A 24,708-nucleotide genomic window follows, 5' to 3' on the forward strand; every position below is an offset into this window, starting at 1 on the left:
GGAGCAATGGAGGTCCTGGGTTCGGCAAGGCATGAGTGGCGGTGGTCTCTGAGTGTGCAGATACAAAGCACAGGGGAGAGATGGAGCAGGGGAAAAGGGCTTCGGGTGGGGTATGTTGGTGTGGGATGTCCAAGTCTGATGTGACGGATGTCCAAACTCCATCGGATTTTATCAGTTTGGTGCCGGTTCTTCGCAGGTTTGGTGTTGATTTGCGGGATTTCAGACGTCCGGACTCCCCCAAACCTTTCCAGGTCGGGCCTTTTTGACGATCGTCGTTGGATGGCAAAAGAATGTTCCAACTGTCAGACCTAGACATTTGCATATGATTTGATGTTTCGCAAAGGAGATTTCCAATATTTACAGGTGTTTTCGTGATCTGAGTTGAGTTGGAGAGATGCCCTGACATCCATTCGAGGGACAAAGAGTACTTGTGATATGCCCTTAAGAAAAAGAGCAGCAGTAATAGTGCTTGTACTACGTGTCAGGATCCTAATCCTGGTAGAAAAGGAGTGGTCGCGGCAAAGCAAATCAAGCATTTGCATCTCCCTTTTCTCTCGAAGCACCCGCTCCGCTCCACTCCACTCGGCCGCTCTTCCCTTCTTCCGCGATTCCCTCGCCCCCGCCTCTCCCCTCTTCCCCCCTCCTGCTTTCGAAATTATTTCGGTTCCTCCTCCCTTCCGCGGAACTACCAGGGCGGGCTTGCGCGCGGGGGCGGAAGAAGCGCGCAAGCTTAGCACATGCGGACACCGTCGGGGCCCCGCCGCCAAGCTTGAAAGGTAAGGTTCCATCCCGGCGCGGCGTCGTGTCGGCAGCGTGCCGCGATCTGGTTCCGGCGTGCGTATTTTGCAGGCCCATAATCTAATCTTCTCGAATATTTTTTTGCTTCACCTAACCCATCGCATGCCCCCCTGCTTGCGAACGAACCCGCCCCATGAACTCATGCTTACTGATTGCGCTGTGCTGGATGTGTCGAGCGTGCAAATTATGGAACCCTACAATATTTGCTGTGTGTTTGATTTGATCCGATCCGACGCTCGTATGTGGTGTATACGGAGTACAATGCGAGGGAGATAGACTTTTGAGTAGAGGACAAGTCCTACATGGTTATGGTTTAAGCCTATTCTATCTCTAACTTAAACACAATATACTTGTAATAACATCGAGAAATCAGTATCGGCATCTCTCACGTATCCCCTGCTGAACCCATCTGCACGCAGGTAGAATTGGAAGGGGGCATGGCTGGCGTGGAGGGGCAGCCGCCGCCTCAGATCAGCAGCATGTCCAAGGCGCAGGACGGTGGCACCAAGCCGAATCTGGTCAAGGAGCACGTTCCGGGGAGCGAGCTCTGGACCGATGGCCTCATCTGCGCTTTTGAGCTCGTCAAGGGTCACAGGAAGCTGGTTCATCACAAATCGTTGCCAAAGATTGATCTCGCGCACATGAAGAACCAGGCAGCTAGGAATGGGCATCGCGTTGTGAGCCCGGCACCGAATGAGGGAGGTCTGGTGGAGATCCCCGGCCAGGCGGAGCTTGGTATCGATCCTTTTGCGGTCAAAGACAGGCCATCACATGCTGGAGATGTTCATGATCACAAGTGGGTGCCGATTGGATGGTCAAGGATTGCTGAGCTGAGCCAGAGGGTTCAGTCAGATGCTAGCTGGGAGAATGAACATGTGCCGATAAGCGACAGTGAGGATGATTACACTGTAGCCGATGTTGCGGCTCCGTACTGGCTGCGTCCTGGGGGACCTACATGGTGGTTCCATGTTACCGCAGGCCATCCTTCCGTTGACGCATGGTTGGGTAGTGCTCACTGGATGCATCCAGCTATCAGAACTGCACTGAGAGATGAAAGCCGGCTGATAAGCGACCGGATGAAGTACCTTCTCTATGAGGTTATCTTTCTTATTCTCATCTGTGTATGTGCAATTTCTGCCTGCAATTTTATGTCGATATAGCTATTCTTTGATGTTTCTAATGAATTCAGGTTCAACATTTTTTAACTAACTGTGTTAATTATTGTTTCTTATGGAATCTTTCCAAATTTAACTGATGGCCAACTATTGATTCTCAAGAGAGCACCCAACAAGTCTTCACAATCTTTTGATCGCGTGTGTTTTTCATGTGAAAATTATCTGATTGCTTCAGAGCTCAGACCCTGTTTGCATAATAATTATCATGACAGCCACCTTTTCTCCTTGAATATTGTGGTGACATATCAATCATGCGCTGGCCTAATTGGGTGGTTCAGTTCAGACCAGCTGGAATATGACTATATAATTCATCCTACATTTATCATAGTTTAAGAGCTTTCACTGGTGCTACTGCTACAGCACTGAAGAAAAGTAAAGAACACTATGCCATTACAATCAGGACTGCATCGACCCCCATCCACTGTGCCCGACACCAACCTGCTAATGTGTGTGGTCTATGTTTAACAAGTTGCTCTTGTTATAAAGAAAATGCAAAAGTAACTCGAAGTCGAGCAACTTTAGTGTTTGTTTTCATGGGTTCGCATTTTTCGTAGTTGTCTACTCATGGGCAACTGCAGCAAGTGTTCGATGTTTGAAAAATATTGCCAAAACATTTTCCATTATGTATTGTACGCATCTCTTCTTCTGATAACTGTGCATGAACAATATGGGTAAGTAGGCAAATCTAAATGTTGTGGTCGAACTGTTCTACCTTTTTCTCTTTGCAAATTATAATGGCTAATTCAGATAGTAGTTTGTCCAACTATATTGGTAACTGCTGTTTTCAGTTAAGTTTTATCTACCTCATCACATGATACAAATAAGAGAATTACTCTGATGATGATGATGTGTTCATTACTTTGATGTCTTGCATATGCTGTGTTGATATGATCTGGTTATCGTATTTATCATATAAGTCTCTGTTTCCTATTCAGGTCCCAGTTAGAGTTGCAGGAGGACTGTTATTTGAGCTTCTTGGTCAATCAGTTGGGGATCCAAATCATGAAGAGGAAGACATACCCATTGTACTTAGATCGTGGCAGGCACAGAACTTTCTTTTAACTGCAATGCATGTGAAAGGTCCTTCAACCAATGTAAATGTTTTAGGAGTGACTGAAGTGCAGGTATCCACTAAAGTTTTTGTTTACCGCTAAAAACTGTAGTTCGGTGCTTTAAATGTCCATCTTAGGATGCTTATATGGGAATCTGTCCAGGAGTTGCTTATTTCTGGTGGAAGTCAAACACCCAGATCAGCTCATGAAATAATAGCACATTTGGTCAGTCGCCTTTCGCGATGGGATGACAGGTATTTTTGATATTTTACCATCACTTCCATTTTCCTAACTGTGTCGGGTTGTAGGATTCATCCTCATCAATAAGCTCAACATCTTAGGATGCAGAGACCAGGGTTAATGAATGCTTCCATTTTCTAAAAAAATCATCCGTTGAATTTGTGATAAATAGCTTCTGATATGAGACTCCAATAGATTGTTTTTCTCATAGATGTATTTACCTGTGAGGTCGATATGTACCAAAGACCTACTTTCCATTCCAAATGCGTTCATTCTAGGATTTTGTACTTCAACCAAGAACAAGTGTTGAGAAGACCAAATTCCCGGCCCTCATTCAGACATTCACTAGTGTAATGAATTTCTGGTTAACATGGCCACTCTTTGCTTTCAATGCCACACGGTACAACATATCCTTTGGATTGAATAGAGAAGATGCACGACTAGTTAATCATCCTTGGAACTGCATAGCGCACAGTAGTTAATGTCCGTTAGAAATAGGAATGCTTGTGAGACTAATATTTTGCATACAATAGAATTGAGAAGGGAAGGCTTATACAAGAAGGAAAAAATTGAAATGTAGGGAATGGTTTTTCATAGAGTGGCATGCATTTAGCAACTACTCCCTCCGTTCCTAAATACTTGTCTTTCTAGGCATTTCAAATGACTATCACATACGGATGTATGTAGACATATTTTAGAGTGTAGATTCACTCATTTTACTCCGTATGTAGTCACTTGTTGAAATGCCTAGAAAGACAAGTATTTAGGAACGGAGGGAGTACATTTGAAATCTAGAATATCATTTATTCAGGAACAGAGGGGGTAATTTTCTTATTTCATCTTGGGTCTTCTACAACTGTCATTATTATTATACTCCCTCCGTCCCAAATTGCTTGTCACAAAAATGGATAGAAATGGATGTATCTAGAGCTAAAAATACGTCTAGATACATTCATTTCTGCGACGAGTAATTCGGGACGGAGGGAGTATATAATACCGCTGTTTACTCAAAATGATGGTACTCTAGAGGTGTGTAACTTGTGTTTATGCTGTTCTCAGATTGTTCCGTAAATATGTCTTTGGGGAAGCAGATGAAATTGAATTGAAGTTTGTGAATAGGTAAGAAAGCCAAACAAACATGTTTGAACTCCCAGAACATTTATCTGAATTGATGTCAGTGTCCTTATATGGAATGTTCCATTACAGATTAAATTAACAATCGAATGGTAACATATTAAAAAATCAATTTACAGGAGAAATAGTGAAGATCTGAACCTAGTCAGCATCATATTGAATCAAGAAATCAGGAGGTTAGCAACACAGGTAATTATATTACCCAGTTTCCCTTTTCTATTACCTTTTCCTATCATGAAAATACTCTTTGAATATTTGCTCACCGATGTAGTGGAGTGGTCGTTGTGCCTGTACTATTTATAATACAACAGTTGGATCAGATAAATCCAAAATGGGATCAGGTTCTGGTTGGATACTGCAAGGAAACTTTAACATATGGTTAGCATATTTAACATGATGAAGCTTTCACGCACAGCGTTCAGGCATGCTATTCTCCATTTGCTGGTATTATGATCTAGAATGTATAAGAACATAACATGGCTGCTACAGGTGATCAGGGTTAAATGGTCACTGCATGCAAGAGAAGAGATCATACTTGAGCTGCTCCGGCATTTGAGGGGAAGTGCCACAAGAATCATTTTAGAGAGAGAGAGGAAGTCCGCAAGGGAGATGTTGGAGGAGCAGGAAGCTGTCCGTGGCCGCTTGTTCACCATCCAGGATGTTATGCAGAGCACTGTTCGTGCATGGTTACAGGTACGCAAGTTCTGCGGCATGGCATTTTCAACATAGAGTTTAGCTATTCCTGTGCTCTTCAGGTAGATTTCATTAGCTTAGCCGTTCCTTTGTTCTTGAGCTAGTTTTGAATTTGAAACTGATACAGTGCCAAAAATTAACGTTCTACAGGACAGAAGCCTTCGTATCACCCACAACCTGGCTATTTTCGGCGGTGGCGGCATAGTTCTATCCATAATCACTGGCCTCTTTGGAATCAACGTGGATGGCATACCGGGAGCTCAGAATACTCCGTATGCTTTTGGGCTGTTTGCGGGGCTTCTCTTCTTCCTGGGGATAATCCTTGTTGGCGTTGGGTTGATGTATCTTGGGCTGACAAATCCAGTAACCAGTGAGAAGGTGAAGGTGAGGAAGCTGGAGCTCCAGCAGCTTGTTTCGATGTTCCAGCATGAGGCGGAGCAGCATGGGAAGGTGAGGGAAGGCCTGAGCCGGCACGGCTTGTCGCCGAGTTCCGCTGCGGCTTCGGGCGATGAAGGCTACATCCTGATTTCCTGATCTTGCTAATGCCTCAAACTCTGAAATAGTGTAAGCTCAGGCCACGCTGGGGAACCTGGTGTTTTGTCTGAGTAAAATCCCGGCTATCCCCGTGGGAAGTAAACTGATTCCTGTCTGATTGGTTCATGTGTCCTCAACAGGCGTATAGAAAATGATACACCCAACAGAGTATCTGTGTGATGATTGTCACTGAGGAGTTGGTATAAAAATATAGAGAGAGATGTTCAATGCGATTTGAGTAACAGATTGGATCCTTATTTGTATGTGTGTGTGACTGGTGTTGCTAAGACTAGCCACAATGGGTAGTAACATAAACATGTTACTAGTCTATGTCACTACCTCTATAGTGAGGAGTAACATATGTGTGGTAACATGCAACACTTCATTTATTAGGTATAGACAGATCTTGCCTTGATATGTGTGATGTTACTCATACTACTAGTAGTAACTAGCTATGTTACCACTTTCCTCTTTTTCTTCACTTATTGCTTGACACATCATCTATTTTATCTAGATATGTGTTATGTTACTACCTATGTTACTCTCACTATAGGTAGTCTAATGCCTAAGACTAGTCATAATGGGTAGTAACTTCGATTAGTAACATGTATATGTTACTACCTCCACAGTGGGTAGTAACATATGTGTTGTATCATGCATCACTTTATTTATTACGTTGTAGACTCATCTTTTCTTGATATGTGTGATGTTACAGTAACTAGCTATGTTATCACATGCCTCTCTTTCTTCATTAATTACATGCCACATCATTTATTTTGCCTAAATAAGTGTGATGTTACCATCTATGGTACTCCCACCGTGGGTAGTCTAATGGTAACTCATTGTTGATGAGACTGATAGTGATAGGCCAGAACCTCCAGTCTGGAAGCAGCTTGGGACGGTTGGTTGCCTCCGGTCTGAATTAAGTTTGTTAATATCCAGCGAGCCACCAGTTGGAGCGACCATTGTCAAGGCTCCAACGGCAGGTTGGAGCTTGCACGCCCTGTCGGGGACAGAGCAGCTAAGGATGGTGGCTGCCGGCTAAGCCAGCCCTACCTTTCTGTTTGTTTCAACCTCCTTTTCGAAAAAAAAACCTTTCTGTTTGTTTGTACCATAAAGTACTAGCAACTACTTATCGACATAAAATTTGTGCACCTAAAAAGAGATGGGAGCCTTGCCGAATGGTGCGTAGATTTGTGAATTCCAAGGAGTGCAAGTTGGACAAGTGCAGCAACAACTGCACCAATGATCAACGAATGGTCCATTAGAAAAAGGAGGAAGCTGGCTGGCCAAGCTTGCAAAACAAGCAGACACTGATCATTGGCACCCTGCAATCATGTGCACAAGCCAAAAATTATAGCCACCGAACGCAATGACCAAACGGATGTCTTTCAGTTTTCGCAATCAAAGGTGGGAGGTTTCAACATGTGAAAGACGCAAATGATTGGCCACGGCCACTGACACCAGCTCATTCCCCACAACAAAGTAAGTGTACTGCAGGTGTTCCTAGGTTCTCCCGTGGAAGATATCACCCTGCACGCACAATCGCGTGACCACCCTTTGGCCACAAGTAAATAAGGCTTCTCACAAGGTACACCAACAGACTTATGCTTTCATTTCATGGTAGAACTGAAGACCCATACAAGGATTCTATACATCGGCAAACGCAATCCGGTATCTATATATATAGTCATGCATTTCAATCAAATCAGTTCCTCCTGGTAGCTCACTGACAATAACTCAGGACGAAGAGAGTGCTTGCTTCTATGCTCCCCTAGAAGAAGACTAGACAAAACACTAAAGGAAACGAGTTATAAGACTCATCCACAGAAAACAAACAGTAAGGCAACTCTTCTAGGGGAGCATAGAAGCAATCCTCGGAAATCACAAAAAGGAAAAAACATGGAAATGAGCAGCTTGCACCTAACTGAATTCAACAACCTCCGGTATCTGCAAGCAAATTGCAAACCTGTTTCACTCACTCTACTCAAGTATTGAACATGTTTGATCAAATCAGCTGTCACTATCAAATAACTTAGGGTTTCCTATTTGTTTTGGGTTTGTTCACAACTGGAGCTTCAGACATCAGCACTGTTTGATAGCTCCTCTGCTGACTGCTGCGACTCTAGATCGATGCTTCCCATCTGGCTGTGCTTCTTCTCATCCTGTTATTATTTTTTGACAAAAGAAGCATACAGTTAGTTATGTGGCAAGAGTAAAAGCTCCAAGATTTGGTGGTAAAGACACAGAAAACACGGATGATAAGAAACCAACATACTTCTTGGTATGCTTTCTGAACCGCTTCAAGCATTTGGACAACATGGCTCATCTTCGGCCTCTTGTCGGCGTCGGGATCGACACACTTGAGGCCAACCAAAATTGCCCGCTTAAGGGCACGCTTAGGTGGTTTAACCTCAAGGCCTGGGTCCACAACCTCCTCTGCCCTCTTTGTGCTAACCATCATTTTAAGCCACTCTACAAGATTTGACTGAAGCAACAGCAAAAAAGAGGTGTAAGGACCTCTAAGAGAAAGGGCAATTAGATCAAATTGCTTGAAATGGGATAATCTTTGCCTCTACCTCATCTGCAGGCTTACTGTAGTCAACTGGATCCCTAGCTGTAATGCATTCCAACAACACAACTCCAAAACTGTAAATATCACTCTTTTCATTCAGCATCCCACTATTCGCGTACTCAGGCGCGACATACCTATCATCAGGGAGGAAGATTATGAGATGCGTTTCCAAAAGCACAGAAAAAATTAGCGGGGAAGGAGTAGAAAGAGAGCTATACCCATATGTTCCCATCACTCTTGTGTTGATATGGCTTGCGTCGGAATCCAGAAGTTTCGCTAACCCAAAATCAGAAACCTTGCTGTTGAATTCGGTATCAATTAAGATATTACTTGACTTGATATCTCGGTGGACGACTTTGGGGTCTATTGCTTCGTGAAGGTATGCAAGCCTGAAAATCATGAACGAACGTGCATTAGCATGTCGTACTAGTCAACAGTCTCATGTGAAATTTATCTGTTCATTTAACATGATATCAGGAGATGGTCGTAAAAGAAGTCCACATGCCAAACTTACGCTTTTGCTGTCCCAAGCAGAATCTTCGTACGGCTTTCCCAACTAAGGATACCATGTTGACTCATGGCCCCATGGAGCCATTGTTCTAGGTTGCCATTGTTTACATACTCATACACAAGCATCCTGCATGTGAGAAGAACTATGCTTTAGTTCGGAGTCGTTTATCTGGTAAGGGATAATAATCTTGAAACCAGATGACAGGAAAAACACAAACCAACTAGCATTATCGCAAAACGAAGGAACACAAACAATGTCCTTCTCATGGTATTAATTATCCATTTTTAATCACGATTCTCCAGAACAGGAAGTCTAGCAGAGATATGATGATGAACTTGCACAAGGTGGATGCATTATACACACAAGCTAATTCTAGTAGCTTCTATAATATTCCAAGATGAAAGGAAAATAAAGGGAAGAAATGTGTCACCTGTGTATCCCTTCAACGCAGTACCCCAAAAGCCGCACCAGATTCTTATGCCGAACATGACCTATGGCTTCAACTTCAACTCTAAATTCCTTCTCTGCCTGCCCTCTGGAAACCCAATTAACAAACATTAGTTCCAAGTTAATATCACAGTAAATTCAACAAGATAACATACACTTACACATTGTTTAGGATCTTCTTCACAGCCACCTCAGTCCCATTCATAAGCCGGCCTTTGTAGACAACTCCATAGCCGCCCTCCCCAAGGATATTACTCTTGGCAAACCGATTTGTCGCAAACTCCAGGTCCCTCAAGGTAAACCAGTGGCCCCAGCCCAAATGTGACAGCTCAGGCAGGCCAACCAGCGGTGAAGTAGATGTAAATCCATATGGTGAACTCCCTGCCCTCTTTGGACCTGAGCTGTTGTAGTCCTCAGAGTATGAGCTTCCAGCCTTCTCTATGTTGTACACTGAGCTGCATTGGCTGAAGGCATCCACGTCGAGAGATCTAGTCTCTTCCAAGGGTGGTACAGTCTTCATCTGTGTGTATTTGTCATGCACTGGCATGAAGGCCACTTCGCTGCTGTCATTCACACTCTGTGAGTCAACTCCTTTGTCAATGTTGATTTCCTTGGACACAATAGGGATTTCTGTTTGCGATGTAGTGTCGAATCCGCTCACGGCCTTGTTCTTCCTTCGGATGGACAGCCACAGTACTATGATGAACAGGATTGCCATCAGGATCCCAATGCCAATGGCAATCAGAACCCATACTCTCAGGCTGAACACAGGTGTTGTCCGCGACAATGCCGCGGTGATGGAATTGTCGGATGACGACATGCTCTCTTCGGTTGGTCTGACGAACAATCGTATGGGATGTTTGCGAAATTCAGAGTCCTGTGCCGTTTGCTGGAGGAATTTAATTTATTTTACAAACTTATCCTGACTGATTTATCTGTACCAAGAAAAAGGTGCATTAGCTAGCAGGGGAATCCAAGGTAGCACATGCACAAAACTACAAAAGTAAAGGGGTAAATTTGTCTCTGCAAGAAAAAGGTGCCGCACATGATAGCGCAATTCTTCCATCCTGGAGAAAGAAATTATCACTTGCATATTGATGGAGAAAAAAGCTGGGAGCAAGCAAACCAATCAAACAGCAAGAGAACTCGTGATGAACTCTGGCTGGAGTCTGAACCGTGAATCCAACAACCGCGCATAAAAAGGTAAAAAAGAAAACATCAAACGAAACACGCAGGGCGCTTGAAACAATCTAGACAACAATGTACTAGAATGGATTTCAGTTCCGGCCCAGCACACCATGAATCGCAAGAACCAACACGATTCAGATGAACAAGTCAAATCTTTAGAGAGAGAGAGGGAGATGCGGATGGGTTCGAGGAAGATCAACGGGTCGGGGAGAAGGAAGAATCAAGAACGTACCTTGATAGGACGCCCAATCCAGCCCCATTGGACAGGGATTCCGTCAACAGGCCCAGCTCCGCCCCCTCGGAAGTCAGAACCAGAAAAGCCCGGCGCTTGCTGGGCGCTGCTCCCGCTTGTGTGGAGTGGCGGAGAAATGCGGAGACGGGGGAAGGGCAAGTGACCTTTGCTTCTCGGCGAGAGAGAGGGAACCGGAAAGACGAACACAGCGCACACATGCACACATGAAGAGAGAGAGAGAGAGAGAGAGAGAGAGAGAGAGAGTAAAGGGGAAGCAAAGGGAAGGGGAGGAGGAGGAGGAGAAGGGGTTGCAGTGTTTGGAGTTAAAGGTGAGGAAAAAAGATGGAACCCATTAAAATGGAGGGGGTGGTTATTAAGGAAAATAAGAATGGGGGAAGGAGGGAATTAATGGTGGGTTTGGTTGAGGACTGCATGTGGCCGGTGAGGTGAGAAAAGAAGATTACACAAGGGAAGTCAAACGTCCAGGGGCTCCCTCCGCTGGCTCCTCTCATGGAAACGCCAATCCTATTGGCAAAATCAAAATCGTTGGGATTAATTGACTACTTCCCTAGACCCTGGTTAGGATGCCATTTTTAAAAAAACTCCACTATAATTACGGCATGTATTATTTCAAACTACCGAGGGTTGCGCGAATCTTAAGGCGGCGTGGTTTAGAGAAGAGATTGTTGCAGGCGGCGCCTTTGCCCGGTTGATAGTTCTTAGTGCGTCACTTGGTCAAAAAAGATTTTTGGTTGAATCCGATCGGTTGCTTTGAGATATTGTGATAAAGGTCATGACGTATGGTGATACTTGGGTCCGTGGTCGATGAAACACCTGGATTCTCTGGTTTTCGTGTATATCGCTACCATGACGTATGGTTTTAATTATCCTTTTATTAGGTGAGTCAATAGGATTTGACCATCTATTATTTATGAACGCAGGGAACATCATCAAGTTGACGAATAATGTTTGATAGTGAAATATTTGCATTCATCATCGGCCATATCTGTTATTATGGCAGAAGAGTTTATCTAGTTGTTTTGATTGGTCAGACATCATCTACGTTTGAACATCACAAAGCATCAACGTAACAGATAGATTTTATCGGATTGCTTTTTATTGTATAGTTAGATACATTTACAGGAGGAATTTTTATGAGCGACGCCTTTGCCTGGTGTGCATCACTTAATGAGGAAAGATGTTGCCATGACCCGTAGTGACGTAAGTCCATAACACATGATAACATATTGGAAAAATCACTCTTTGTTGCCAATTTTTAAAACTCCACTTTAATTACGGCCTCTATTATTTCAAACTACCGAGAATCTCCTAAAAGTTTAGGGGAGAAATTGTTGCAGGCGACGCCTTTGCTTGGTTTTTTAGTGCGCCACTTGGTCAAAAAAGACTTTTTTTAACCCGATCGATTGCCATGAGATATTGTGAGAAAGGTCCATGACGTATGGTAATACTTGAATCTGTGGTTGATGAAACACTTGGGTTTCTTTGATCTCCATGCATATCGCTACCATGATGTTTTAGGTATCCTTCTATTAGATGAGTCAATAGGATTTGACCATCTACCGTTTATGGATATAGGGAACATGCATCAAGTTGACGACTAATGTTGGATAGTAAACATTTGCATTTCAGCATCGGTCATATGTGTTATTGTGGCATACGAGTTTATCTAGTTCCTTTGATAGGTCAGACATCTATATTTGAACATTACAAATCATCAACATAATTGGTAGATTTCATCGGGATCGCTTTTATTGTATAGATAGATACATTTAGAGGAGGGGGTTTTTGTGAGTGACGCTTTTGCCTGGTGTGCATCGTTTAATGAGAAAATATGTTGCCATGAGTTGTTGTGACATAGGTCCATAACGCATGGCAATATATTGGCAAAATCACACTTTGGGATTAATTGACTACTTTCTTAGACCTTGGTTAGGATACCAATTTTTATATCTCCACTTTAATTATGGCCCCTATTATTTCAAACTACCAAATCGCATGAATCCTAAAGCAGCATGGTTTAGGTGAGAAATTGTTGTGATCGACGCCTTTGTTTGGTTTACAGTTCTTGGTGTGTGACTCGGTCAAAAAAGATTTTTGATTGGACCTGCTGGGTTGCTATGAGTTATTGCGATGAAGGTCCATGATGTGTGGTGATATTCGATCTATGGTTGATGAAACACTTGGATTTCTCTGGTTTTCGTGTATACCGCTATCATGAAGATGGTTTTAATTGTATAGATAGATACATTTAGAGGAGGGATTTTTGTGAGTGGCACCTTTTGCCTAGTGTGCATCACTTAATGAGAAAATATGTTGCCATGAGCTGTTGTGGCGTAGGTCCATAACACATGGCAATATATTGGAAAAATCACACTTTGGAGATTAATTGACTACTTTCTTAGACCTTGGTTAGGATACTAATGTTAAAACTCCACTTTAATTATGGCTTGTATTATTTCAAACTACCGAGAGTTGCACGAATCCTAAAGCGGCATGGTTTACGGGAGAAATTGTTACGGGCGGATCCTTTGCTTGGTTTATAGTTCTTAGTGCGTCACTCGGTCAAAAGGATTTTTGTTTGGACCTGATCAGTTGCCATGAGATATTGTGGTAAATGTCCATGACATATGGTGATACTTGGATCTGTGGTCGATGAAACACTTGGATTTCTCCGGTTTTCATGTATATCGCTACCATGATGTATTGTTTTAATTGTCCTTCTATTAAACGAGTCAATAGGATTTGACCATCTACTGTTTATGGACGTAGGGAACATCCATCAAGCTGACGAATAATGTTGGATATTAAAACATTTGCATTCATCATCGGTCATATGTGTTATTGTGGCAGACGAGTTTATCTAGTTGTTTCGACCGGTTAGACATCTACATATGAACACTACAAGGCATCAACGTAAAAGATAGATTTCGTCGGATCGTCTTTTATTGTACAGATAGATACGTTCCTGGTGTGCATCACTTAATGGGAAAAATGTTGAGAAACGTAGTAGAAAATAAAAAAAATTGTGCTAAGATCACGATCCGGGAAAAACTATGAAGATGCATTAAGAGATCTAAATTGGATCTTTACCAACAATGAGTTGTAGCAGAAGGAGAGTTGGTGTAGATCGTTGATGAAGTCTCTCAAACTGTTCACGAACGATCCTTCGAACCGAAGACCGAAAGCATGGCCTCTCCACGGATTGCACGGGTACGAGCTTCACGATCTGGCGGCGATTCACTGTCGAGATCTAGACGTTGTCGGAGAACTAGAAGAGGGATACGAGAACCTCACGGGGGTTCTCTATTATGAGGAATAGAGAAAACTAGAACTAGCTCTAATCTAGATCAAGTCTAAATTAGAACTAGATTAACTAGAGAGAAGTAGAGGAGAAACTTGTATCTCAAAGGGATCAAAACCTCTAGTATATATAGGTGTAGCGGAGAGGGAAGGGGTGGACGACTTGGGGAAGGGTTCCCCTCCCCTTGCGCCGACCCTAGGGCCTTAGGGCCCATTAATTCTCCTCTAATAGGCCTTTACGCATTTTCTTTAGCCCGTTGACTTTAAATAAATCCCCGGGACCTCAAAATAATATTGCAGACCTTTATAATTTATATTTAAGTCCATGAAAACAATTCCAACCTATATATTAATTCCCGGTACTACCCGAAACACTTCCGGTAAACCCAAAACCCTCCTGGTTTCTCTCAAAACTATTTATTTTATTCCCAAAACTATTCGGATAATATTTCTCATATTCCTAACCCCTATAGAACTCAACATATCGTAATCCTTAAGCATGTAACCCTGCAAGTTCGGTAAAATATAGACATGAACGAAAACACCTTTCGTTCAATGATTAAGAGCAGAACCGTGGACATCCATAATGATCTCTATACTTCCACAAATGATATCTGAGTGAACTGTTGGTTATCATATGCTATTCCCTTTGCTTCGCGATACGTTACAAAATCCGAGGTGAGATATATCGGTATCCCCGTGAGTCATTCACATGCTCACTATACCTGTCTCCTCGTTACCGGTTTTGTTCTTATTTATCGTTGTCGTGTTCGGGCATCCCTGTGACCTAGTCACATGTGTCTGCCATACGATGATGGATGCCGTCACACTAAGAGGGCCCTAAGAACATATCTCCATGGTTGGAGGAGCAAATCCCAATCTTGAGCTATCTTGTCTCTCGTCATACGTTTTCGATGAACCCATAAGTTGTCGGTATGATCACCCTGTTGCGGATGACTTTGGAACAACCCAAAAGAGCAATGTACGGCATGGAGTGACTCAATACTCATGGTCTAAGGAATTATACATACGTTAACTCCTGTGTTATGAACTAAAGACTTCGAACGATATAATCTCTTAAGTATAACAAACAACTTGGGTTAATTTGACATGAGAGTTCTACCAACATCGTGCTCTCAAATGTTATTGGCATATGCCTTTGATCGGCAAAAAAATATCATTTTAACAATTGAGCTAGTCCTAGAGGCAAGACTAGAATCATGTTTTACCGTTATGCTTCTACACGTGCTTATGTGTTTTTCTCTGAATCGATATCAAGAACCATATTAGTCATAGCATAGAATACAAACATTAACTATAAGAATGGAAATAAATAATACAAATATTATTGCCTCCTAGGGCATATTTCCAATAAAAAGATGTTGCCACGAGTTGTTGTGACGTAGGTCCATAACGCATGGCGACATATCGGCAGAATCACACTTCGGGATTAATTGATTACTTTCTTAACCCTGTTTAGGATACTAATTTTAAAACTCCACTTTGATTACGGCCCCTATTATTTCAAACTACCGAGAATTGCATGAATCCTAAAGTGGCATGGTTTAGGGGAGAAATTGTTGCGGGTGGCGCCTTTGCTTGATTTATTGTTCTTAGTGTGTCACTTGGTCAATTTTTTTTGTTTGAACCTAATCGGTTGCCATGAGATATTGTGGTAAAGGTCCATGATGTATGGTGATACTTGGATCTATGGTCAATGAAACACTTGGATTTCTGTGACCTTCGTTTATATCGCTACCATGACGTATGGTTTTAATTGTTCTTCGATTAGATGAGCCAATAATATCTGATCATCCACCGTTTATGGACGTAGGGAACATCCATCAAGTTAACGAATAATGTTGGATATTAAAACATTTGCATTCATCATCGGTCATATGTGTTATTGTGCCATACGAGTTTCTTTCAATCGTCAGACATCTACATATGAACACTACAAAGCATCAATGTAACAGATAGATTTCATCAGATCGCCTTTTATTATATGGATAGATACATTTAGAGGAGGGATTTTTGTGAGCGGCGCCTTTGCCTGGTGGCATCACTTAATGAGAAAAGATGTTGCCAAGAGCCGTTGTGACATAGGTCCAAAACGCATGGCAACATATTGGCAAAATCAGACCTTGGGATTAATTGACTACTTTCTTAGACCCTAGTTATGATAGATACATTTGAACACTATGAAGCATCAATGTAACAAATAGATCTCACCAGATTACTTTTTTATGTGATAGATACATTTAGAGGAGGGATTTTTGCAATGCCTTTTCGTGGTGTGCATCACTTAATTAGAAAAGATGTTGCCTTGAGCTATTGTAATGTAGTTCCATCGCATGGCAACATTTGGATTTGTTTGGTTTCCATTTATCGCTACATCGGCGTAAGGTTTTATACCCCCCCCCCCCCGGTTTTAAGATGACGACTCACTCGGACTTGACAATCTACTATCGTTTATGGACACATGGAACATCCAATCTAATTGATGAAACATCCAATCATCCCATGATGTTTGTGAACTAAAGACTCACATGAATATTGGGTTAGTGGAACACGTGGCATTCATCATCGGTCATATATGTTATTGTTTCTTTGGGTTAGTTAAACACGTAGATTAACCATTGCAATGCATCAATGTAACATATACATTTTGTGGAATCGCCATTATTGTCCTATATGGTCAAGCTATGGGTTCGACCCATTGGCATGTGATATGGTGACATAAAGGATGTCTATCTAGGTGATGTAACACTTGGATTTCATCAGTTGGTGTGCCATATCATGACAAATGGACTCATATCGATATGCCTGGCTTTGGTTTGCTACCGCTTGTTTTATTTGGGCATATGAGTTCATGCACTCCACCCAGTCGGTGAAACACGTCTTATTTCTGCCATCATGACATAGTGGGATTTTTTCGATGAACCACATATTTGGTCATCTACTTTGTGCTATTGTGATGCAAGGGTCCATATGTGGTGTAGTTGGTCGATGGAATAATCCAGTGTGACACGCTACCATGTGTTCTAACTAGTTAAAGAGCACGCTCAATTTTTTTTACCCCTAAGTTCTCGAAAGTGGTCGAACCCTTCCCTAAACCCTGCGCAAGCGGAAGCTGCATATGCACCCGTCTGTCCTTTTTAAGTTACCGAGAGTAAAAAACATACTTAGCCAAAATAATTGTTTTCACACAACTGTGCTTTTTTGAAGACTTGCCCCATTTAACAGATTGCCCCCAACCTAAAATTTTGACCCTACATGTCTAGCCCACTTGTCAATTGCTTAAGATAACACATGGATCTGGCATCACAAACGCTAAAAGAATTATGTTTTTCCCCCAAACAAATGCCATATATTATTGATTTTGAAATCCAAATTAACTAATACTTGTTAAAGAGAATTAGTAGTTATATCAAATTCAGATTATACAATTTTATTTGTTTTTAGATTATAATTTTAGTGAAAAATACTTGATAAATTCAACTTGCTTTTCATCAAAATGATTTCTCTTCCAAATAAAATACATAAAAATTACTCTACATTATACATCAAATATAATATTTTCTAAAATAATTTAATATTATATAAATACCAATACTACAAATTACGATGGATTTTTATTTTTCATACATTTAATTCCATTTAATATTTAGAAGGTTGTGTGAATGCCAAATAATTTGTAGTTTGCTTTTGATTGCTATTCTATATTTTCTAAAACAAGTATTTACTCAATTTGGAGTTAAAATTAACAAGTGAGGCAGGATTTCTGAAGATTGAAGATAATTTCCATATTAGTTTTGTGAAGGGGCATCCTAGTGAGTTACGACATGGTCCTTTTTTTTTGCGGGGGAGTTACGACATGGTCCTGATGTTGGGTTTCAAGTTGTCTCTTCAAGGATCTTTTTTAATGTGGTAAAATGTGGATACGAATATGGGGTAAAAGGAAGAAATTTTGGTAAGAAAAACCATGTCCTAAATGCCTTTTAAAAAGCTATTTGAAGCCTTTTCCCCAGAGCTCCTGAAATGTCATTCAACCACAAAAATTTACACGCTGCTAGCACAGTAAAGCATGTCCAGTGCCAAAAAATCATAGTTTTTTAATGTACTATTTGTTGGCGGTTGCAAATGCACCTGGGCACCAAAACACCTTCCTTGTGTTGTTATTATTGGATAATGCTCAAGAACCTGGATGCTTCTTTAAAAGAATATGGATGTTGGCATTGTTTATTTAAAACATATGAAAATCCCTTAAATTAGGTAATTCATGTAAAAGAAATGGTAAAATAGAATTTACTCTAATTCTAAATTAAATAGTAAGGTTTTTCCTAAATGTTTGATATTTACGTTATAGTTTTTTATTGTAATTCTAGATTTTTAATATGTATATTACTTGATGAAGAGTAAAATTAATAAGTGAGACATGGTTTATAAAGATCTTATAATATTTTTTTGATGTCATCCTAGTTAGCTGCCACGTGGTCCTGATGCAATATACATATGGAGTTAAAATACATAGATTCTAGAATTAATACAAGTATGGGGTTAGAAAGAATAAATCACTTTGAATTCGGCTAATTGTTGAAACTCCACAATAGTCTATTTAATCTTTTTAACTAGATTTAATTTGATAAAAGGGATTTTTATTTCTGTGCCCCTGGTTCGTTAGTTCTACTCATTCATCCCCACGCTCTTAACTTTTGCTCACTTTTCCCTACTCCCTTGCCCGAAACCCTCAGAACTGGTCACAACGGACGTTGCCGTCGGGTCAATGGCTTGACCGCTAACTCTGACTAGTGGGGCCGCGTAGGGCGGAGTCCACATTTTGACCGTTGCGTGGTAACCAGTGGGGCCGCAAAACTGACACTCACGGTAAACTGAATCAGATCCAGTCGCTTCCACGCCGCCCCCTCCGCCGCCTCCGCCGCACTCTTGCTGCCTCTGCCGCAGTCGTGCCACCTCCGCCGCATCTATCCTCTCTCCCCATCTAGGATTAGGAAGCGATGTCGAGGGGGCACCCCGTCCGGCCCATCGACCGTGGAGATGATTGGGTCGAATCAGAGGCTGATAATTCATGGATTCCACCTGGGTAAGCATCATTTTTCTCTCAAATTGATTAGGAGATCCGTAAATTAGGCTGTATTTGACCACTGTTGGCGTGAATCAGCGCAATTTATCTGAATTTTTTTGGCCTAACTGCGCCCTTTATCTTATTTCAATTGAATAGGGTTGATCCTGCACTTGCTTTTTGACTGGCGGTTAGAATGGAAACTAGCGAGCTGCGTGGAACTAAACCGTGTGTGATTTCTGGATTTTCTATCCTAAAGTGGTAGAAACCAGCGTTTTGTTCAGAGATTTCCGCGAGGCACTATGATGTGAGTATCCGTGGAGCCCTGCCGATGCTGTTGAACTGAGATATTTCGACAGTACCGAGCAGAGATTTCTCCCATTAACTTGTGATGAGCATCTAGGATTGCTATTTAGTTTGAATGCTGACAGCCGTTTCGGTAAAATCCATATTGGTGTGCTTCAGGCACGCAAACAACGTATCCCGAAGGGTGTTCAGACATCATCTGTCTCTCCTAATAGCGGGCGTCCTCGCACTCCTTGTAGGTCGAGACCAAGTAAACCTAGTGGTTCTGAAAGCCACAACATGCCGGCTGCCGCTAATTCTGCCACTTCTCCTCTCCCTTCTGCACCTGATGTAGAAGTAGATGCAGAGCCTGACGAGGAAGTGCCTCGACATGATGATGAGGATGAGATTCTATTCCCTGAACTAGTAGATAGAGTCAGTCAACAGGCAGTGGAAGATCAATATGCAGAGGAGCCTAGCAGCCGTGCTAGATTTGATGACACTGATGATGAAGAGAGGGAGGAGAACATCGAATCCTTAGTTTTACAAGAATATGATGGTGAGGACATGCCAACAATTGAGTGGAACAGGGAGAATCCTGACCTTACTCCAGGAACCGTATTCGAATCGATGGTGGACTATCGTAATGCAGTGACTACATATTGCATTCTCACTGAAAACTCTTATGAGGTTGATAGGAGTGAGCCAGGAAGATTCACTGTTCATTGCCCTTATGATAGGTGTAGGTGGAGGTTGCATGCATCCACTATGCGAAAGAGCAAATTGATTCAGGTATTACAACTGAATATTGTTATCAGATTATTTATCCATTCTATATTCAGATCATGTGTACTGTTTCTTAATTGTATTTGACATCATTTTTCATTTTGTTTCAGATAAAAAGCAACCCACACGGGCACACTTGCCCACCTGGAGGGGGAGGGGGAAAGGACAAATCTAAGCTTGCAAAGACTAGGTGGGTGGCAGATGCAATCTTGGATTGGGTGAGGGAAACACCAACAATTGGTCCAACAACACTCCATGGGAAGCTATTTGAGAAGTACAAGATTAATGTACAATACATGAAGATTTTCTATGCTAAGGAAAGGGCTCTTGATAGGATTAATGGTCCATGGAATGAGAGTTTTCAGTTGCTTTACACCTTCAAAGCTGAAGTGGAGACGGCTAGTCCAGGGAGTGTTGTAGAGATTGACAAGCATACAGTTAAGTACAAATTAAAAGGGAAGGCAATAGAGAAGGAGTGCTTCAGGAGGGCTTTTTGTTTGTTTCAAGGCTTGCTGGCAGGGGTTTCTGGATGGTTGTAGGCCCTATTTGGCTGTCGATGCGACTGCTTTGAATGGAAGATGGAGAGGCCAGCTAGCAGTAGCTTCTGCAGTTGATGGACACAACTGGCTATTCCCAGTTGCATTTGGTGTGTTGGAGGTAGAGAGTGAGGAGAGTTGGGTTTGGTTTCTGCAGCAGTTCCGCAACATTATAGGTACACCCTCAGGTTTAGTTATACACACAGATGCTTGCAAGGGTTTAGAAACTGTAGTAGAAATTGTATTCCCTGGAGTGGAACATAGGGAATGTATGCGACACCTAGCGCAGAATTTTAAAAAGAAATTCAAAGGCAAAGTTTATGATGAGAATCTATGCCCAGCATCATACACATGCAGCTTGAGGAAGCATGAGCACCATTTGAGAGTGTTGTATGCTCATAATCCTTTGGTGAAGGAGTACATGGATGAACATCATGGAAAGCTGTGGTCAAGAAGCAAATTCAATGAAATCTGCAAAGTAGACTATGTGACCAATAACCTCGCCGAGTGTTTCAATGCAAAGTTCAAGTCAGTGAAAGGGCTTTTGTTGTGGCAAGCATTTGATAAGATCAGGTAGATGATCATGGTAAAGATGGCTCTTCGTAAAAGAATTGCAGAATCACAATATGTTGGCCATCTTATGCTCCCATCTCTGATTAAGAATGAAATGCATTCGACCGTCGACATACGAGGCTGAGGTGACATACACTGACAGTAAAAATAGGGAATGGAGATATCCAGTGAACCTTGCAACCAATGAATGCAGCTGTAGGCAATGGCAGATCTGCGGGAAGCCGTGCATACATGCCCTACATCTCATGACTGTTATTGGAGGTGAAGATGGTGAAGTTGATCAGTATTGCTCTGAATATTTCTCTATTGCCAAATTTAGGGCTGCTTATGCTGAAAATGTGCCTGCACTCTTGGGAAAAGACCAATGGAACATAGTAGACCCAGGGTTCAAACTCCATTCTCCTGTACTGACTAGACCACCAGGAAGACCAAGGAAAAACAGGATAAGAGCTGGTGAAGAGGGTCGTGTAAAAAAACAACGTAAGTGCAAAAGATGTGGTATCTTAGGGCATATTGCTAGGCGTTGTACCAATCCAGTTGATGCATCATTTGGAGAAGAGGGACAATGGCAGCAGCAAATGCAGAGGAGAATGCAGCACCAATGGAGAATGCAACAAGTTTAGAGGATAATGCAGCAGCAATGGAGAATGCAGCAAGTTTAGAGGATAATGCAGCAGCAGAGGATAACTTTGAATTTGAACCAACACTTCAATCCATTCCCCTGTGGTGTGAGTTGCACAGTTTGCTGAACTATTATAAATGTTAGGGTGATCAATCTGATCTCTTTTGCGTCTACAAAACTTGTAGTCATGAGAAATGTGCTCCAAATGAGCTCCCAAGCTAGGGTAAAAACCATGTTTACCATATGAAAATGGAAAACTAAGTTCAGATCCTTCTTATTTACTTTGAAATCAAGCTTTGGTGATTTTTTTTAAAAAATTCAAAAACCGAAGGGAAACCCTACCTCCTCTCCTTGGTCTCTATGAAACGTTGTACATGATAGCTCATATGTGTGAAGGTTTTTTCATGAAAATTTCCATAGACAAAGTTTATGATTTTTGGTTGGTAACATGTCACACAAGACAACATTGTGCGCAGGTTTTGCATTTTTTTGATTTTCTTAATTAATGGTGCTCATTTTACCTCGATCATGCTAGCTAGGTTTTTTTTCTCTAAATGTACGTATACCATGTTTAGTATTTTTCCACGTTAGTGTGTCCTATAAAACGACGAACTGCGAAGGTTTCATATTTTTTCGATTTTTTAAAACTATTTATGCTCAGTCAAAGCCTTTGAAACCCCGTTGACCAGCTCAAAACCCCTCTAAACCCCGCGGGGTTTCGCCTAACCCTAGCTCCGAACGTCAGCCGTCCGATCATACCCTAGCGCCAAGCGAGAGCCCTCAGATGTGGTCTTCTAGAAGTAATTCCGAGGGCAGGCTGCGACTAGGCTCCGCGCCGTTGGATCACATGGACGGCTCCGCACCGTTGGATCGTGGGGCGATCCGCGAGAGGCAATCCGCGATACTTGTTGGTTGTGCCTCCCCTTTCTTCGGGTACCCCTTTATTCTAGTGCTTATTCTGCAGCGACAAGAGGAGCCACTCCTCCTCTGCTACTTCTTCTCCGGCGACGAGAGGAGCCACTCCTCTGCTTCTTCTTCTCCGGCGACTTTGGGCGATATGTCGAGCTCCACTTTAGCCTCCCGCCCCTCGTGGACCCAGTATGGTCCACTTCCCATGGAGCGATGTCCTGACTGCCCACACAGTGCGCCACTGATCCGGTTGACTTCGAAGGAGGTCAAGAATGGCAACTATGGGCGCGAGTTCGTGAAATGCGGGAGCAAGCCAGAGGGGCAGGTTAGATCTCATGATTTTTCTCTGATTTGTTTTTCTATTTGCTTTTAATTCTTTTTCGATCTGGGATTTAGGGTTCATTTTTTCGATTCAGATCATGAAGAAATGCACACATTTTGAATGGCTGGATGACTACGTTAAGCGGATTCAATTCAATGGGGCCCCAACCCGGGAGCTCAATCTGCCGTCAGCAACAACGAATTTGGTCTCTGAAAGTGCTGCTCTGACATTTGGGGATGCAGATCTGAAGGGGGAAATAAAGAAGATGAACAAGAACTTGAAGCAGATGATTCAATTGAACAAGCAGGCGAATCTGATAGCTTTAGGATTTTATCCCTTTTATTTTTGTGTAGTTGCTCTAGGATTTGCTTACTTGCTGGTCATCACTCGTTAGATCATGTGCTCTAGGATTTGGTTAATTTGTGGATCATGTGCTCTACGATTTGCTTAAATTTGTGGATATGTGCTCTATGCTCTGTGTTGCTTAATTTGTGGATCATGTGCTCTATGCTCTGTGTTGCTTAATTTGTGGATCATGTCAGTTTCGTCAGTTTCGTCAGACAACACCGACCGCAGAAGAAAAAAACGTAGTTCTAGGGCCCAAATTGAAACTAAGCTCTGGTTGGGCCGTCTCATCGTGTTGAGTGTCGAAGGCCCACGCGCTGGCTCTGTTTTTAACCTTGATTATTACCATGGTAAATCCATGGTTTGTCATGCCGAACAAAAATAGTGCATGATGGTAAATCGATTAATTGTTGGACTTGCACATGTCAAATTTATTTGTACATATCATGGCAATTTCCTTCTGTATATAGCCTATGGCACAACACTTTCATTTTTGGGTTCATTTTTTGACATGCGGGTATTATAAACAAGTTTTGTTGCAAGAAAAATATTGTATACACGATTTTTTGTTTTTGTTTTTTATTAAGAAGTAGCTCGGCTACGGCACCGTATCCATCAACCGATATCTCACATAGCAAGCATACATCCATAACATAAAAAGTAGCAACCATAACATACTTCTTACATAAAACATAATGTACCCTAAACCATAGCATAGTCCACAAATTATTCAAAATTAGCTTGTTTTTGTTCATACAATATACGGAATAGGGCCACCAACAATTCAAAAAAAATTAGCTTTTCTTCTTCTTCTTTTCAAAATCAACATGGCTCATTTTTCTAGCTTTAGTTTCCTTTTTGACACTTCAACTACTCCATTATCCGCGCGTGCGAAAACTTGACCCTACTCTAAATGGGCGAAAACTTGCTGGTTTTCATTGAGGAATACTCAATCATTGATTGATTTAGCAGAAGGGCTTGTGTACGGCACCATATCCATCTAGCGATTTATCTCACTTCAAATAAGTTAGAAATAGCAAGCAAAAACACTGATAACCAACGACATATCAAATAAGGGTAGCAAGCATAACAAAGTTCTTAGGGAGGGGATAACACGACAGAGATTAAAAGTTCACGGTACAATCAACGACATAATTAAGATAGAAATATATAAAAGATAAAAAGCCCTAACACCCTAGGGCAAGGCAAGCTCACGATCGAGACCGGGACTTCACCACCATCTTCACTGCTCCCTCTCCATGCCGTCCTGGCCGATGTAGTAGGGGAGGTTGTGCATACCATCGCGGGTGGGGAAGATGCAGTCGAAGTTTGTGAAGATGTTGTGGG

At 42.0% G+C, this 24,708-nt stretch overlaps 2 protein-coding genes across 3 annotated transcripts; one reads left to right on the forward strand and one right to left on the reverse strand.

The window, feature by feature from the left end:
* The first annotated feature begins 530 nt into the window (after positions 1–530).
* Positions 531–6,041, forward strand: LOC109783230 (uncharacterized). The gene is made up of 8 exons (XM_020341830.4): positions 531–776; positions 1,218–1,895; positions 2,909–3,097; positions 3,188–3,279; positions 4,325–4,384; positions 4,519–4,588; positions 4,889–5,092; positions 5,243–6,041. Exons 2-8 carry the CDS (start codon positions 1,236–1,238, stop codon positions 5,624–5,626), a joined length of 1,659 nt encoding a protein of 552 aa, XP_020197419.1. The 5' UTR covers positions 531–776; positions 1,218–1,235; the 3' UTR covers positions 5,627–6,041.
* A 1,177-nt stretch (positions 6,042–7,218) lies between these two features.
* LOC109783231 (probable receptor-like protein kinase At2g42960) lies at positions 7,219–10,894 on the reverse strand. Of its 2 annotated transcripts, XM_020341832.4 has the most exons (8): positions 10,580–10,894; positions 9,321–10,094; positions 9,143–9,247; positions 8,716–8,838; positions 8,420–8,590; positions 8,206–8,335; positions 7,905–8,114; positions 7,219–7,791 (listed from the first exon to the last, which is right to left on the reverse strand). In XM_020341832.4, exons 2-8 carry the CDS (start codon positions 9,977–9,979, stop codon positions 7,705–7,707), a joined length of 1,485 nt encoding a protein of 494 aa, XP_020197421.1. In that variant the 5' UTR covers positions 9,980–10,094; positions 10,580–10,894; the 3' UTR covers positions 7,219–7,704. The 2 variants fall into 2 exon arrangements, with proteins under 2 accessions (XP_020197421.1, XP_020197420.1); XM_020341831.4 differs by having other exon boundaries at positions 8,206–8,590; positions 10,580–10,867.
* Between the last annotated feature and the right edge of the window lie 13,814 nt (positions 10,895–24,708).

Source organism: Aegilops tauschii, chromosome 3 (genome assembly GCF_002575655.3).
Source record: "Aegilops tauschii subsp. strangulata cultivar AL8/78 chromosome 3, Aet v6.0, whole genome shotgun sequence".
Classification (NCBI taxonomy): domain Eukaryota; kingdom Viridiplantae; phylum Streptophyta; class Magnoliopsida; order Poales; family Poaceae; genus Aegilops; species Aegilops tauschii.